At 37.8% G+C, this 17,654-nt stretch overlaps 1 protein-coding gene across 1 annotated transcript in view; it reads left to right on the top strand.

The window, feature by feature from the left end:
- Positions 1-16,998, top strand: part of EML5 (EMAP like 5) — a 99,504-nt gene extending 82,506 nt beyond the window's left edge. Inside the window, exons 34-42 of the mRNA XM_056493691.1 lie at positions 1,147-1,304; positions 3,135-3,249; positions 3,734-3,922; positions 4,120-4,292; positions 5,183-5,345; positions 6,236-6,339; positions 7,582-7,735; positions 8,547-8,647; positions 8,961-16,998. Coding sequence (XP_056349666.1) covers positions 1,147-1,304; positions 3,135-3,249; positions 3,734-3,922; positions 4,120-4,292; positions 5,183-5,345; positions 6,236-6,339; positions 7,582-7,735; positions 8,547-8,647; positions 8,961-8,997 — 1,194 coding nt within the window. The 3' untranslated portion in view covers positions 8,998-16,998. The remainder of the gene's footprint in view (positions 1-1,146; positions 1,305-3,134; positions 3,250-3,733; positions 3,923-4,119; positions 4,293-5,182; positions 5,346-6,235; positions 6,340-7,581; positions 7,736-8,546; positions 8,648-8,960) is intronic.
- Positions 16,999-17,654: the final 656 nt, after the last annotated feature.

Below are 17,654 nucleotides of genomic sequence, written 5' to 3'. Positions count from 1 at the left end.
AAAACAATGTATTTTCCAAATGATAGCTGGTTTTGATGCCCAGCCCAGGCATTAGTCAGGGGTTTGGGAAACCTCTGTGAACTTTCTTATGGAGAGACAGGTTCTTAGTGTGAGAATCAGGCTGTGTGCTGCGTGGCCTGAAGTTTGGTATGAGGTTTGAGGATGCAGGGGTGTTTTGTGAAAAGCCATGCAAACTGAATAAAGCCAAACCTGGTGTGTTCTCCATACTTCTGTAGGGAGCAGTTCTGGCAGTGCTCTTCTTGATTTTGTCTCAGAAGAAGCTGGTTCAGCTCTCCCTAAACAGAAGTTGGAAAGAGCTCAGCGGTTTTGCTGTGAGGATGATCTGCTCTCGACTTCATTTCCCATCCTCTTTTACTTTATTAGAGCCACACACACACCCCCTTAAAAAAAAAGGGTGTAGACATCAACCCACTTCAGTCAAGGAAAGTGTTTGTGCCACATGTGTAGTGATACACTTGAAACATGATAATACTACACATGATACTGAATTGGAGGATTCATCTAAGTTACTAACCATTTTGCTCAATAACTTGTTCCTGTTGGAATCCTAATAAATAGCCCTTTAATTTTAGAGGTAATTAAACTTATTACTTTTCAAGAACAGGAAGCAGAAGTGAAGAATAGGCAGCTTTTAATTCTAAGTCAAACTGTTTTCTTCTTGAACTAAAAGTTACCATTATCATCTGAGTCTCTTCACCTAACCAAAAAAATTACTGCAAGCATAATATATATAGCAAGGAGGTGCATATTGCCTGCTTGTGTGCTTGCATAGAATGTCAGTACTTACTGTGGCATTCTACTTTTTTTGCCACACATTGCACACCTGATAGGCTGAAAGCACAGATAATCATATGACTGAAACTTAAGTCATTGCTTTTTTTTCTTGCAAAAAGAAATGCAGTGATTTTCTTCAAGCTACAAGAAAGCATCTTTCAGACTTCAAGAAGGAATATAATAGCTCATTGTTTTGTCCCAGAGGTCCTTATTGCCTCTCCCACACTTTCCTCTTCTGCAGCAGCAAATAAAAGCAATTTAGCCTCTAAATGCTAATGGTGTTTATTTCTGAATGTTTTTCTTCCTGCTTTACTCAGAATCAGATGATGAGTATATTTTTCCCCTTTTCAGAATAACTTGACATTTACAGGTACTATCAGTGGAGATGTTTGTGTTTGGAAGGACCATGTGTTGATACGAATTGTGGCCAAAGCTCACAATGGACCTGTTTTCACAATGTACACCACACTGAGGGATGGTTTGATTGTTACAGGAGGCAAAGAAAGGCCGTGAGTCTTCCTTTTTCTTTTTTTTTCTGCATGCACATGTGCTTTTTAAAAATTATTTGGGTTCATCCCATAACACTAGTTAAGACATTAAAGGTAGGAGAGTAGTACCTTTCAGATCCCTCATAGGTGTTAATAAAAAGAGCAGCCACCACCTCTAAAGTGCAGGTAACCCCATATGGGCTTCAACCAGCTATTTCTCCCATTTATTATTATAAGAGAAAGCATTTAGTCCAAAATTTAGAATCATAGAATGGTTAGGGTTGGAAGGGGCCTTATAGATTTTCTAGCTCTAACACCCATTCAGCTTTAAGCATTAAAAAGTCCTTGTGGGTTACTTCTTTCACTGAAGATGTACTGAGGTTGTAAACCCAAGTAATTTGCAAGTTGTGATTGAATACATGAATGATAAATTTTATAGCAGTATGATGCACAATTTCTTTCAAAGGAAATATCTGCTTAGTTATGATGGCAGAGGCAAGCTATCTGTGCCAAATCTAAGGCACAGAAAGGTTCTTTGTTTCTGGGGTTGAAAGCACAATATCTCCTCAAGCATTTTAATTTTTTGGTGCCTTCCTAGTGAAAAAAAATGCTTCAGCTGTAATACTGTCCATCTGATGACATGATAGTGCCCCATTTTGCAGGAGACAGGCCACTTATCTTTTCAGACCCAACTGAAAGCCTACTTCTGTGCTTGAAATATTTCCTTCTACTATTTATAAATGTTGTTGTGCATTTATTTGGAAGATGTGCTCTCTACCACTTAGCTTCAGAGGCTTTTAATTATTAGTATTTGACCTGAAACAAATAGTAATGAGTAACAATAAGAACTCAGAATTCATCTCCTCAATGAAGTATTGACAGTATGCAAAGCAAATTTTCATTTATGAAGACTGCATGCTTTTTTCTGCCTTAGTTGCAGTTCACCAGCCTGTTTTGGTAAAATCTTCTTGCTGAGTATAATGACCAATCATATGTCAAAACAGTGCTAGTGGGAAGCAAAGAATATACTATTGCAAGGAGTATCAATTTATAGTTCATTATAGTTCTTTTAATAATAATAATAGTACAAATCAATAATTGTGATTAAACATTCTGAAGTTCCTTGTAAGATTATTCAGTAATCAAAGCTGTAACACAAGTAGCTTGATATTGTGGAACATTGTATTTTTGTTCCTGTTAGGGGAGATTGGAGACAATAAGACATGTCCCAGCTCAACTAGAAGTGCCAGATTTATCACTGTTTCAATGAACATTATCCTCTTTTTAGAGACTTTTTTCATTTCAATGTGTTCTATACTGAAATACCAGGGGTTTTTGTGCAAGTGGGAGGGAAATACTTGGTGTTTGCATAATTAATACTTATTAGTTTGTGTGGTTTTTCTGCTGTATATGTGTAATTTATTTTACAGCATTGAAAATAGTGACATTTTCACAAGAGTGAAAATATTCTGTCATTTATTTCACAGAAGTAAAATACATACCTTTTCTGTTTCTCTCAACTATAATTTGAAAATCTCTGCCTGTCTGATTATTAAGATGGTGATTTGCATTCTTAACTGTTCTTTTGACTAGACAAATTCCCTCATTCCCATCTTTCAGCTTGTTCTGTACAGTAGAACAGTGAGGACTTGGAATCAGTTTGTCTTGCTGGGCTGTGAGGTTCAGCATGTTAACATCAACTGTTCAGTCAAACTGAATCCCTAACTATTTAAAACATACTAAAATGCCTCATTTATACTACAGTACATTAAATAATGTGGTTCTTTCCTCCATTAATTGTCCTTTTTGTGCCAGCTGTTACACTCATAGTTCTTCCTGATGTCTCCATAGTTCAAAGGAAGGAGGAGCAGTCAAGCTGTGGGACCAGGAGCTGAAAAGATGTCGTGCCTTCAGACTGGAGACAGGACAAATGACAGACTGTGTTCGCTCTGTTTGCAGAGGCAAGGTAAACAAAGCTGCCTGTCTGTAAAATAAAGCTTATAATTTGTGGCTTGATCTCTAAATATCACATAAATTAGTTCTGCTTTCTCTTATAGATTGTATTTGAAATTAAAGGCTAAGCTAGAACGTGTCTGTAACTGATATTGTGGCAGAAAAACATCTACTTTGTGAGATCTCATTCTTTCTTAGGATAATACTCCATATGTATTTTTATTAAAGACTAATTTTAAGGATTTCTTTTCTATTTTCTTCTCACACTTCTGATATCAACTGACAAGCAGTAACTTAGCCAGCATCATGCTATCTACAGAGCTTTGTACTTTAATGAATCAGAGGAGTTGAAAAAATAAATTTTCTTTGATTCTTTAATAACTTGACTTAAGCAAACTTTCTTGACAGAACTGTAGCTCCAGATGATATTTTAATTACTGTTCATCATTAGAGGTTAATGTTTTTTATCAGAGATAATTCTTTCACTATTTTTCAAGGGGAAAATTCTCGTTGGGACAAGAAATGCTGAAATAATTGAAGTTGGAGAGAAAAATGCTGCATGTAACATTCTAATTAATGGTCATATGGATGGACCCATCTGGGGCCTAGCAACACATCCATCCAGAGATTTTTTCCTTTCTGCTGCAGAAGATGGCACAGTAAGACTCTGGGATATTGCTGAAAAGGTAAGTGTCAGAGAGTACTTGTTTAGGAAATAAAAATAGATTTGTGATGTTGTTGCATACTTGAAACTTTTTTTTATTGTATTCTGAAAATAATCAATCTGATGCTGTTAGCATGTTAACAAACTATTAGCATAAGGTACTTTAAAAATATGCACAAATTTTAACAGTTACTGTTCTGGGTTTTTATTTTTTCACAGAAGATGCTGAACAAAGTCAGCTTAGGACATGCAGCTCGTACTGTTTGTTACAGCCCAGAAGGTGATATGGTAGCTATTGGAATGAAAAATGGAGAATTTATTATCCTGCTTGTGACCTCTCTAAAAATCTGGGGGAAAAAGAGGGACAGAAGATCAGCAATTCAAGATATCAGGTCAGAAAATATAATTTGTGATCTATTGTAGTATGCTAGAAATCTCTAATATTTTGTTTTTTAAAAATATAATTCTGTGTTCTGAGTAACATTGGTATTTGAGAGAGCTGGAATCTATGAGGGAATTGTGGAGCTTGTGTGATTACATTGATACCAGGAATAAAAAAGGAAGAGGAGGTACATGGAGATAGCTTCAGTCAAAACACCAGGGACAAGTGGTGTTCCCCAGGGGTGGGTATTGGGAGTGGCTGTTTGGCATCGTGGTGGCAGCAGGGACAGAGAGGAGACCTTGCAGTAGAGCTCTGCTAGGAGTTAGGGGGTGGCTGGATTTGGAATGCTGTCCCAAGGTTTCAGAGAGAATAGAAATAAAGAAACTTCCTCAGTAACACAGAAGTGGCTGTGAGGGACTTGTTCAGCTCAGGAAGCTACTGATTTTCAAGACTAGGAAGGAAAACTGGAAGAAAGAAAAGAAACCAGTGTGCAAAGATACATTGGGCAAACAAAAGGTTTGATTTACATCTTTTTCTTCAGTGCATTTAATCTAGAAGTTCTGGCTTTTCTTCAGTTAGAGCACTTCAGTTTTTCCAGTTTTTAACCTTGTGAGTTAGACCATGAGATAGACCATGAAACCAGATAATGAACAGAGTTATTCAAGAGATGTTTCCAGTTTACTTATATGTGTAATCTGTACCAAAACTATTGCCACCTTTTGCTGGATATGCATTCCCTGAAAATCTAATTTCAAAAGTTATTTTGTTTAGCAGACTGAATAATCTGCCTCCCTCCAGTTCTGATAGGACTTGATTGAAATGCAAATTTCTGTACTTCTCATATATTACATGCTGTTGTAAGTGCCAACTTGTGTTAATGGAACCCTTCTATCTGTTCAGGTTTAGCCCAGATTCTCGTTACCTAGCAGTGGGTTCCAGTGAGAATGCAGTGGATTTTTATGATCTGACTCTGGGACCCACACTAAATCGAATCAGCTATTGCAAAGATATCCCAAGTTTTGTGATCCAGATGGACTTCTCTGCTGATAGCTCCTATCTCCAGGTATCAGTCCTTAATTGGTCAAGGTACTGAATGGAAAACATACTCATGACAGACACTCTGCAAGTATTCTCCTTTGACCATTTCTAAGTTTTGTAACTAAGTGTTGGAGTATGTTGCTGTCATTAGACTTTGTTGTAGTGGTAAATGGATGCCTTTAGTTTTGCAGAGTTTTCCTGGAGATCAAGTACAGAAAATAAGCAAAGAAATGAGACAGATTTCAAACCTCCTGTGATGTGTCTCCCTGCCTTTTTAACTCTGATGCAGATGGGCTGTGTAAAAAGAGGAAGGACTACAGTCTGTTATTCTGCAGGGCCTGGGGTTAGATGAATTCTCCATCTCTCTCACCAGCAAGATGGCATTACATGTCTTTTTAGTGCTCGACTTTGTGGAGCAGCACCAAAATCATGGTGTTGCAACTTCCAATTATAGGAGGGCTTAAGGTATTTCTTAAATAAAAATAAAGTAAATATAATATGCTTTCTATATTTTACTTGCATCTGAGAGGAAAAATAAGCTGCTCTCATTATCAAATCAATATTTACAGCCCATGAGGAACACCTTTGTGTCAGTTTTAAAGAGAGGAATTTATTTTGCCTTACTTTTATATAGTCACACACTAACACATACATGCAGAATGTGAGTTGCTTCAGTTATTTTTTATGAATTAGATATTTAAATTTTAAGTTCTCTTATGCTTTCTCACTATTGCTTTATCCTTGTATAGATTTTTGAGAATTTTCAACTTCAGGTCTAAGTTTTGTTAATAGCTAAGTTACTTTATGGAGTAAAAAGTAACTGTCACAAAAATGCTTTTCAAGGCGCTCTTGGATTGCACTTTGATCTTTTGAAACAAGTTAATGTATTGTAAATTCTCTGTGATCACCTCCAAGGTCTCTACGGGGTCTTACAAAAGGCAAGTGTATGAAGTGCCTTCAGGAAAGCAGCTTGTGGACCAGGCTGTGATTGACAGAATAACTTGGGCTACTTGGACAAGGTAAGTGGTTCATGTATTTACACCTCTTAAAACACCTGGAACTTCCAGGAGAAGCACCTACTGTTTAAAAGCATATTTAATCCCTTCAGTTGGGTATTTTCTTTTAACACACCCATCTCTCTGGCAGCAGCTCCCCTCAATGCAGCACAGGCAAAGGCAGTACAGAGCAGATTCCCTCTGTACACAGGGGCTGTTTGGCCCTGGAGGAATCTGGTAAAAACCCATCTCTCACATGTGTCCTTGTACCCACTGGGTATCCCTAGGTCCTTTGATACAACTCTAGCAGCCTCACCATCTGTTTCATTGCACTCTTGCAAATTATCTGGAATAGTGCACTATTATTTTCAACATAGTGATGAGAGTACAAGGCCAGTTAAAACAGATCAAAACATGAAAAGGCAATACATTACTAGGGTAATTCAAGTTTATTTACAGTACCACACTAATGGTATCTGTAGAAGTTGCTATTAACATTTGCATATTAGAAGGCATACAAAAGTACTTTTAAACAGCTTAAAGTTATTATATTTCTTTCAAGATATTACATTAAATTTAATACCATATTTTATTTTTATTTTGCAGTTAAATAATTTGTTTTCTATTCTGTGAAAATCTGACTTTCTGCCTTTTTTCAGTCTCTGTTGCCTGCTTTTACAAGGCTTTGCAAAGGAAGTTTTCTGAACTTAAAATAATTATGTTTCCAGGGCAGGGCGGGACAGTTTTTCTCTCTCTGATTATGATGAAGAATCTTCATTGAACTTAGAGAAACTTTTCTTTAGATTTATATGAAAACACTACAGAATCAACAGGACAGTTATATGCAATAGAGAATATTAAAGTTTTTGTTTTTCAAAAGCTGAAGCTTATTCATCTAAGGCTTATGCTATGGGGTTCTATTTCTAATTGTCCTTTTTTTATTATTTTGTTTTGTTTTGTTTTTTCTTTTTTTTTGCAAATGCCTCACTGGACTATAGTAGTACTGTTGATTTCACCTCTGGTTCTCTCACATTGCTGTGGGCCACGTTATTCTGGGAATTCTGTCACTGAATCATTTGCAGGGGCAGTTATGGAATGACTCAAAAATTAATTACAGAATAAAAGCTATATAAAGTGTACATGTGTGAAAATAAGATGTAAACATTGCATTTTTATAGAACCAGTTAGAATATGAGATCTGCTTCCTATTTCCTGACTCTCGTTTTTGCAGTGGTTTTCAAAAGAATTTTTGGTCTTCTGTTTCAGTGTTCTAGGGGATGAAGTAATTGGAATCTGGTCCAGGCATGCTGAAAAAGCTGATGTGAACTGTGCTTGTGTCTCTCACTCGGGAATCAACCTCGTCACAGGCGATGATTTTGGCATGGTCAAACTCTTTGACTTTCCATGTCCTGAAAAATTTGTAAGAACTTGTTTTTGCATGGTTACAAAACAAGTACTGTTGATATTAGGATCTTGTCTTGTTTCTCTAGAAGATATATGATGGAAATATTTTCTTCTCTAAATTTGAAGCTTGTTAATACCTCCTTAGCTCCATAGTCTCATATGCATGCTGCACATCAGAATTTCTCTACCACTTTGTGCAAGAGCCCTTGCAATAACCTTTTGTATGTGTTAATATTGCATGGTGCCTGCCTAATGAAAAGTTCAAAGCCCTTAGAATTTCCACATCTCTGATCCATTCGACAGATGAGGAAGATAGCTGGTGATTTTAGCCCCATCTGTGTATCTTCATGGATGAAGAGTTTACAGATTTTTCACTAACACTGTTAATTAAATTTTTATAATTTAGATTTTTATAATTTTAATTTATAATGTTTTTAAAATTTGTTTTCACTGTTAATTTTCAAGATTTTAGACTGCACAGGGTAAACTGCTCCCACAATTTCAATGAAAATTTTTTTTTCAGTATGAGGAATTTTATACAAAACTTGGAAGTTAGTCATGTGACAAGATGCATTTAATATTATTGCATTAGCTTGAGCATTCTTTCCAATTTGCAAGTGCTGTCTTATTGGCTGACAATTTAATCTGCATTGCAGTTCAACAGTAGTTCTCCTTCAGGAGATCTTTCACATTTGATAACCTATTTAACTTTTGCACATTATAAATGTGTGATGCATTAAAAAGGTAGATAAAAACATGCTCACCTTTTTTGATTTAGGAGGGTGCAGAATATTTAGACTCATTCTGTTGTTTGGGGTTTTTTTCAGGCAAAACACAAACGATTTTTAGGTCACTCTGCCCACTTAACTAATATTCGGTTCACAAGTGGAGACAGATACGTGGTCAGTGCTGGAGGGGACGACTGCAGGTAGGTGCCCTTGCCATTCCTGTCAGAATCTGCACACCACTGGATATGGCCAGTCCACCACAATGTTCAAGTTCAGCCTTCAGCCTTTCATCTGTGTGCTTGCTTTCCTGTTTGTACATAGAGAAGAGTATGATTGTGACAGAATAAATATCCCAAATATCTGAACAGCTGATATTTAACAAGTTAAAATGCTCATGTGAATATTCAGAACATCATGCTTTTAATGGGAATTTCTTTTGGCTGTGCTAGCCATTTCTTTGAACAACACTGTAGTCTTCTATATCTCATAATTAATATCTTTTTGAAAACACAGCTTATTTGTTTGGAAGTGTGTGCATATGCCTCATTGAGAGAGACATGGAGACTTGCAAAGAGGAAACTGCATGAAGTACCAGGCATGAAATACCCAGGATTGCAATGTGACATTCTGCTGTGCCCTGCATGTGTAAGAAATGACCCAAGACACAGAGCAATCTGTCTCTGAAAGGCAGGACCTGCCAGGAGGATGGACTGTCACAAGCACACTGAGGCTGCTAGGTTTGCTTTGGTGTCAGATAATGTGGGTTTGTATTCCACTCACTGCCAGATGCTAAAAACAAAATATGTGGATAAAAGGAAAAAGTGAATTGTTAATCAATGTACAGTTTCACAGCAAGTTCTTGGGGTTTTAATCAAGAGATGCTATTTCTGACCTAGTGCTGTACATTGATCTATTTTCAGCATGAATGTTTTTCCTTTAAAGTTTTGAGGTCTAAATAGCATAGATAAAAAGAGTATTCCATATTTTATTACTGAGAGAGACCATATATTAACTCTTAAATATATAGTATTTTAATAAATGTTTAATTATTATAATGGAAATTATATTTCTATGGCTGGTCAAAAGGAAAAATCATATCTGATGAAGCAGAAAAGAGTAGAGTTGATTCCTTATGACTGAAATATTTCTGTATTTAGAGGCCTGGGTCACAGTCATGTCTGGTGAAAGCCGTTGGATATGCATGATCTTCATGGCTAATTTAGTGTTTTTGTTGCACTTAAACATTAAATTAGTTCTATGAGCAAAAATAGATTTGCTCACTTTGCGAGTGCCTTGCCCACTACCTAAAAGTCTAACTCCAATTTTTGCCTTGTGAATAAAAGTATTCTCAGTGGAAGAGAGATTATTGCTGTGTTACTTGACTGGGCTGTGAGCCTGTCTGCTGGAAATGAGGACCAGGGTGAGGATTTTGTAGTCTTCTTGTTGATAAAGTTTGGGATGTCAGCAGTGGCAAAAATAGAATTTCAGAGCAATATGAATTGATTTTATTTTCTCAGCATCATAGGGGAGATTCAGAGAGAACTTTCTGAACATTATATTTTATACATTTGAACTTTTTAATAGAGTTAGGACTAGCTGGGAGATGTCTCTATTCAGATTTCTCTTCTGATTGTAAAAAATGTCCAATCATCTGCTTCTTTGAATGGACCTGCTGTCACCTCGAGCATTTATTCTATCCTGCAACATAAGTGAGGTTCTAGGTTGGAAAAACATTTCAGTGATAATAAAATCCCGAACAAAGCTGTGTTTTGGGTACAAGTGAGGAAGATTTTGTCAGCTGTTTGTCTAAATCATGTCACAGAGAAGATTACAGACAGTTAATTTTCATGCAATATAGCAGGCATCGAAAATCACTAGTTATCAGCACTGCCCTCATTGTGGCATTCTGCTGGGAACAGAAAGCTCTCTTTCTGTGTAAGCCAGCATTGCTTTGACAGTGGCACTTGTTTAGGTCAGTCAGCAGGCTTTAGTATTTTTCATCTCTTGCATTTTCTTATGCCAGATGAAAAAGAAATAAACCTCATCTTTTCGTGTCATCATCTTGTGTGTGTGTTGGTTACAGAGGGAATGGGAGGGCTTGCAGGCAGAAGAGAAGGAGGAGAAAAGTTACAGAGCCAAACTTCTGTGCTCTCCTTGTTATGTGCTATACAAAACTAGTTACCCAACTGTCTTAGGGAATATATTTTGTATATCAAACTATAACAAATATTTATTTTAAAGAAGTTGATGAACTAAACAGTTATCAGGTTTCTCAGCATGATGGTTCTTAAAGTCATGCCAGTCATGCAGCTGCTATTCTACAGGAGCAAAAACTCTGAGAATTTGGTCATGAGTGTACAGGCTGTACATTCTTGCTAGTAATATTTTTGAGTTTAGGGAAATTGCATATGAGAGTTGTGATTAGACCTCATGTATCTCATAACCTTGTTTCCTGTCTGTTGTACATGAAAATCAGTCTCTGGTGTTTATATCTTCTCTTTACCAGAGAAATGGTTTGCAATGTGCTCTTTGATGGCTGTGATTCTATCCCTTATTAAACACATCTGTGCAGGACTTTTGGGCTTGAAGTAAGATTTGTCTTGCCTCTGTTTTAAAGTTGCCTTTCATTGGATCAAGATGGATGAGTGTTAAGAGCTCACTCTTAAGTCTGTCCTACTCAGACTGCCAGATCAAAGTCCATATTTTTCTGTCTCTGAGTTTTCTCCACAAAATCCTAGGCTCTGTGAGCTCTTCTGTAGCCTTCATCCAGTGAAGGAGGTACGTGGATCAAGAGGGTTTGTTCCTCAAATCCCTGTCACTGATCCTCTTCTCTTTTCCTCCCTCCCCCCACTCCCTTCATTAATGCTGTGCCTCTCCACTGATAATAGTCCATTGGTGCTTTTCCCCTGAGGGATCCCAAAGGCCACACCAGAGCTGAAGGATGAGCAAAAAGGGGTGGGAGGGACTGGGCTGAGGGCTCCCTGCTTCTTCCTCCCTTCCAAACCTCAACACTCCTGTAAAGGGCTGGGATGGGAGCTGGAAGCTGAGGAGCTCTTTAGAAACTGAACTGCCAGCACTGTTCCTCCTCTGGCAGCCCATATTGGCAGGCAGTATTTTCCCTGGTGAAACTGCTCTGGTTTGCCAGGTAAAATGGGGGCAGCCAGCTGGGAATGATCACAAATGTTGAGGAGAAGAGTGAGCAGAGCCTCAGTTGCAGTTTGGAGCATAATGCAGCTGTGATTCTCTGCTGAAGTGAAGTGCTGGCTGTCAGCATGGTCCGAGCTGGCAGCTTCATGGTGTTTTTGGTCTTTTTGTCTGTGATGGTGCTTGCTACTGTGCCTCATTTGCTGTTTACATTAAATGCTACTGTAGTAACTTGCTAATTGTTGCCACCCATGCTTGAAGCATGTGTTCATGGGAACAGGCAGTGGGAGCTCAAGGCTGGATGCTCCACAGAGAAATTAGAGGATGACAGAGCCCTGTAGGATAGGTCAGGGAAGAAGCATCAGAGAGAACTGAGATCAGGAGAGCTGTGCCTGAAGCTGGAGAACACCTCTCCTGGGGTTATACAGCACCAGGGAGGGGGAGGCAAAAATTCTTTGTATAATTTAATTAGTCATAGTGGATGATTTTTTTCTGTAGCTTCTTCTTGGTCAGCAGCAAACATACATCTTTGGAATCTTTAGTTAGCAATATTTTTGGTAATAAAAGAAATTTACTAGAGAACTGAGTAAAAATAAAATAACATTTCACTTAATAAAACAAGCATGCCCTTGAAAGCTAAGAAGCATACTTAGAAAAAAGAGAATAAGGAAAATCCAGCTCCTAGGAGCAACAAAATATAAAAAGAAATACATTTAGAACTGAAAGTTGCCATGAAGCAGGAGCTGAGGAACACAGTTGGAAATTAGGTCAGAGAGAGCAAATTAGCCAAATAGGTAGAATCATTTCCACTTGAATTTTTATTTATTTATTTATTCATTTTTTAATCTCAAGAAGGTAGTCAGCATATATGACTTTCTTATTTTGCTGGGGAAAGTAAGAAATGCTGTGAAACTAAAGGATAGTATTTCAGAAGATTAAGGCTATTTTATCACTTGGTGACAGCTGAGGAAAAACATTCCGAGCAACTTCTGACTTGGCTCTGTATCAGGATTTCAGTGTTAGCAAGATTCATTTCAGCATAACTGAACTTTCTACCAGTCAGCTTAATGCTAACCTGGAATCGTGCCATCAGAAAGCAGGTCCACTGCAGGTGAGACAACTCCTCAGTCTAAAACAAGACCAAAATAAAGGACTTCAGTACCAAGGGCAGGACTTTGATAGCATTCAGGAGTGGCTTAGTTTGAAACCATGATCCAGTTCTCTCAGCTGCTGCCTGAGCCACCTCAGCCCCACTGTTTGCCAGGAGACCCAGCACCCCTGAGCCACCCCAAGCACTGGCCTGCAGCACCTCCCCTGCCCCAGGATCCTGCCCAGAGCCTGGGCTGGATGTGCTGGGCAAGGTGTCAGAGTGGCACTAGCAAAGGGTCTTGGCTTCAAATACAGCATTTAATTAGACAAGGTGACAGGTTCCCTATTTCATTATCACTGTCAGAGATGTGACCAGCCTTAATCCTGAAAGTGTTTTTTAAAAAATTCTGTTAACATAAGCTATAGGCAGATGTCATCTTGTCCATGTTTTGGAAAAAGTGGAGCATCCTCTAGACTCTACAGAAGGGGAAATAAGACTGCAAATCACAAAATTAATTGCCACATCAGTGATGTAAACACCCCTAGCTGCATTGCATTTGTATGCTTTTTTGTTCTCATTGGTTTTTTATGCTCCCGTGCTCTGTTTTCCTAAAATTTTTAGCAGCATTTGATTTCTGCTCATGTGGATAGATCCATGTGCTTGCCAAAGCCTGCTGTCATCCTTCATACCACTCACTGTTGGGTGATTACACCAAGCCCATTTATTTTGTTGGGCCTGGCTTCTGCTCTTCACTTAACTTTGACTTCAGACTTGAGCTCTGCATATCTCATTTTAGAAATAAAAATAAAATAGTTTTAGGTGTCTGATATGCATAAAAGCCACAATAGGTTTCCTTGCCAAAATCATTTGCATCTAAGAAGTACTAGGTGGTTTTCTCAGTCTATTTGATGCTAGAACAGGTTAACACTCACCATTCTTTTCTCAACTATTAGCAAACCAGTCAAAACCTTGATACCTTGATCTGTTTTTGTGTTAACTGTGAGATCAGCAATCCAACCCATTCACTACTTTTTTGGAAAGGATGAGGAAAAAAAGCATTGAACGTGTTCTCTTTTGCACCCTTCTGTTTAAAACAAAACAACAAAAGGTGTAAGGTCTTTGCATGATGAGAGTAGGCAATTCTAATTTCTATAATGCTTATAATTTCCTCATTTTTTTTGAATTATGGAACAAAGTGTGGAGGAAGCAGTAACAGGAAACATGGAGAAAAGGTAGAAGAAAGGAAAGGAGAGAAGGGGACACTCAAAAATAGGCAAAGGAATGGCAAACATCTTGTTTCAAGTGGGAAGCATTCAGTGGCTGCTTGGCAAGTGTAAGGACTGGAGAGCAGCAGAGTGCTCAAGGAAAGGCTGCAGGTAACTTTGGTTGCTCTGGTTTTGGGAAGATGCAGCCACTCCCACTCTCTGCTGTCTCCACTCCCATACCTGTGGGACACCTGTTTAGAGCTGAGGTGCAGCAGGTTACCCACAGCTGCAGTGGAACAAAAAAAAGTGTTATAAAGACAGAAGTGCTCTGTAGTACTGAGAGCTCAGGCAAAAGAGTTAAAGCATGTATTTTAAAAGGCTACTTATCTTTCCACCTAGACCAAACATGGATTGTTTTAACAGGCCTCTTCTGAAAATGTTCTTCAAACAAAAAATATTAAACCAAAGAAATACTACACTTCAGAAAACTCCTCCTAACCAAGCTGTTGCAATTACTGCCTCTCATTTCTTTCCTATGCAGCAGTTCTTGATTCTGTTCCCAGGCATTCACAACATTTAAGATGACAAATATGAAAGCTGAGTGCTCTATTACATTTGACTCGAGGTGTGACAGTGAGAGGAATCTGCAGAGGGCAGTAGAGATCCTACTCAAGCCAAATTTTCCTTAACGGTTCCATCCCATGGGCCTTCAAATATAAAGAAAGTCAGGTGAATGTGATTAGATCCAACAAATACATCTGAGTGGAAATAAATCAGTATAAAGTTCTTGGTTTTATCCCATAGTAAACCATTACTAAACTAGGAAATAACTATGGTAAACTTTAGGTAAAAAAAAATCCAAATGCATTATAGGTGCTGGTTAGACAACTGGACTTTTACTTGTAAAAACTCTTTGTAAGAAACACAAAATTTATGCATGAATAGCTGGATTGATCCTTCTCCACCTGCTAGAGGGCAGTTGATTTTGAGAGGCAGGATGTTGCTTGGCAGGATGTTGCTTGGTATGTTTGGATTTCTCTTCCATAAGCCAAAATAGATGTTTCCTTAATTTCTTTTGCTGTTTGTGGGATACCTTCAAGACCCTGCAAAGTGATTTTGCCCTTAGCAGTGTGTATCTTGTTTAGTTTGGGCACTGATGTCATTTGAGAGCTTATTGAAAAACAGAAAGATTCCAAAACAAAAGAACCTCAAATGTTTTGGTTTTTTTTAACGATATCCCCAAAGTATTGTCATGTCTGTTCTAGTGATGTGAAGATCCATGTGACTCACACTGTTTGTAAAGGAAAGCAGGTTGTATCCACTAAACTGCTACGTGGCCCCCACATAAAGGGTGTTTCAAAAGAGGATTAAGGCCAGTTGTGCTTTACCAGTTTTCTGAGATGAAGAAACAATTGCACTGTCCCATTGTGTGTGGTGCTGCAGAGCTCCTAAAGCTGGCACTGCCTTCAGCTGCTCTCAGTGGGGCTGAGGCAGAAGGTGAGGCCATAAGGACAAAATGCAAATTATTGCAACAAGCATTGCATTGGTGGGTTCTGAAAAAGGGCTGCAGTAGAGGGGTATTTTAGATTCAGTCCTCTGCAGGATTGTAAGCCTTTAGGGAAAACAAAAACACATTTTCATGTAATATCTTCCATTATTCTTTCATTAGCTTTGGCTCTTAGTACTCTTCCTCCTTCCCACAGAAACCCCTATTCCAGTTCCCAGCCCCCCCTCCCAGCCACCAAGTAAGTTTATTTTTGCAATGCAGTGGCTGAGAGGGCCAACTTTAATCACAGCTTTGTTGTTATTGTGGTCATTTGTAATGCAAAGCCAATCCCAAGCATTCTGTAGCTGAAAATTAATTTTCTATTACCTTTGTTGCAAATTCTTGAGATGGAGGAGAAGTGGGGGGTGGGGATCTTCCATGCAATGGAGCTGGAAGTGGTAGTATTATTTTTTCAGCCACCAGTTGCACCCAGGACATGTGCTATACTGTATTCTTTTGGAATACAGTAAATATCCTTTCTAAAGGAACTCCAGGCATGAACACAGACACATTGCATGAAATAAAAATGGTTTCCTGTATTTTGTGAAATGTTGGTGCTGTTGGGTAGTACTTTATACATTTCTGGTCTATTTTTCCTTTTCTTGCTACTATGTACCATGGTGTTGTGGCTTCAGGTGCAAAATAGTTTGATTTTTTTTTAAAAGCAGTATCTGGTAATTAGCTTCATTTCTGCTTTTTAATTATGGGTATACAGCATAAAGCAATGGAAAAGCTGCCTTACGGATTTGTGAAGCAGGTCAAGGCATTTTTAATGCAAATTCTCTATTAGAATACACTCAAGCCCAAAGTTATAACTTGAAAATATAACCAACTAAGTAAATGCATTAGAACAATTTCCTTTTTTTAAAAAATGCACTTTTAGCTTAGTAGCTTGGTTGTTCACCGTTTTTAGCAGAGGAAAAACTTTTCTCAGGCTGAACACTGTGCAGTGACAGCCCAGCACAGCAGTGGAAATGCAGCAATGGAGATGGTCCTGGTCTTCTGCTGCCCTTACAAATTCTTGTCTCCTCATCTCACATGGAAAATAGCTTCATGGTGGCAGCTATTTCTGCAAGGGACAGCTAATGAAGGCATTGGGAAATTCTGTAGAAAAACGTTCTTTGCAGTCTTTCATCTGGAAACCCATTCCAGCAATGCTCTGTGCAACACTAGAGCACATCCTCTCCACTCCTTTCCAGTCCCCTGTCAGGTCACCTTACAAAAATATTTTACTGTAGTTCTTTAAGCTTAAAATGCAGTTGTCTGTTCAGATTTGTTGTTTCATTATGGAGTGTGTCAGATAATCCCTCTTGCTTTAACAAAAAAAAAAAAAAAAAAAAAAAAAGGTATTTTAAACTAGTCCAAAGGTATGGTCATATATTACTGTAATAAGGATTATGGGTTTAAGTGTACTCCATTTTGGTTTCCACCATGAACATCTAATTCCTGTAACAATGTTGTATGTTTATTTAAAGTTATATATATATATATATATATATAAAAATTAAATGTCAGATTTTTGCATTAATTAAGATTTTTTTAAATTTGAATATGAACTTTGAGTACTTTATTTAAAAAAAAATTAAAAATACTTTTCCTGGAGTGTTAAGTTTCAGAATTCAAGACTATATTTGTCAAATTTAAGTTTAAAATATGTAGCTATCATTGTTTTCTGATATTGAATGTAAATATTTGTAAAAAGAAATTCTTTTGTATATTTTTGTGAAAATGTAGTTCCCCAAAATATAAAAAATATTTAATAAAAAAGTGCATTTATGTTACTGTTCAACACTTTTCATCATTTTAATATCACTTTACCATATTTATGCCTATGTGTGTACATTTAAGTCACAGGAACCCTCTTGAAGGAGAAAACCACAGTGTGCCCAATAGGCAAAAAAAATTCCTTAGAAGGAAGTTCAGCAGTACTTACTTTCTTCTTGGTATAAATGGAAACATCTCAGAGTATCTATTTTCAAGTGAAGTGGTAGTTCATAGGCTTTTTAAGTGGAGAACAGTATCTGTAATTCTTTAATTGTTCTGGCTTCTGAAGCAGTTTGTTTCCCTTGTGTTTTTTTCCCTATTTTAGAAAGCAGAAGGACTGTGACAACCACTGCACTGGAACAACACCCAAAAGACAAAGAATTTGCTTTGTGCCTGTGCTGGGGTGGAGAGCTCAGTCCCTGGGTGCTGGGACAGCAGTGCAGCCATGTGCACTGTAC

The sequence above is a fragment of the Oenanthe melanoleuca genome, chromosome 5 (genome assembly GCF_029582105.1).
Source record: "Oenanthe melanoleuca isolate GR-GAL-2019-014 chromosome 5, OMel1.0, whole genome shotgun sequence".
Lineage (NCBI taxonomy): Eukaryota > Metazoa > Chordata > Aves > Passeriformes > Muscicapidae > Oenanthe > Oenanthe melanoleuca.
This window is presented reverse-complemented; position numbering and strand designations above follow the sequence as displayed.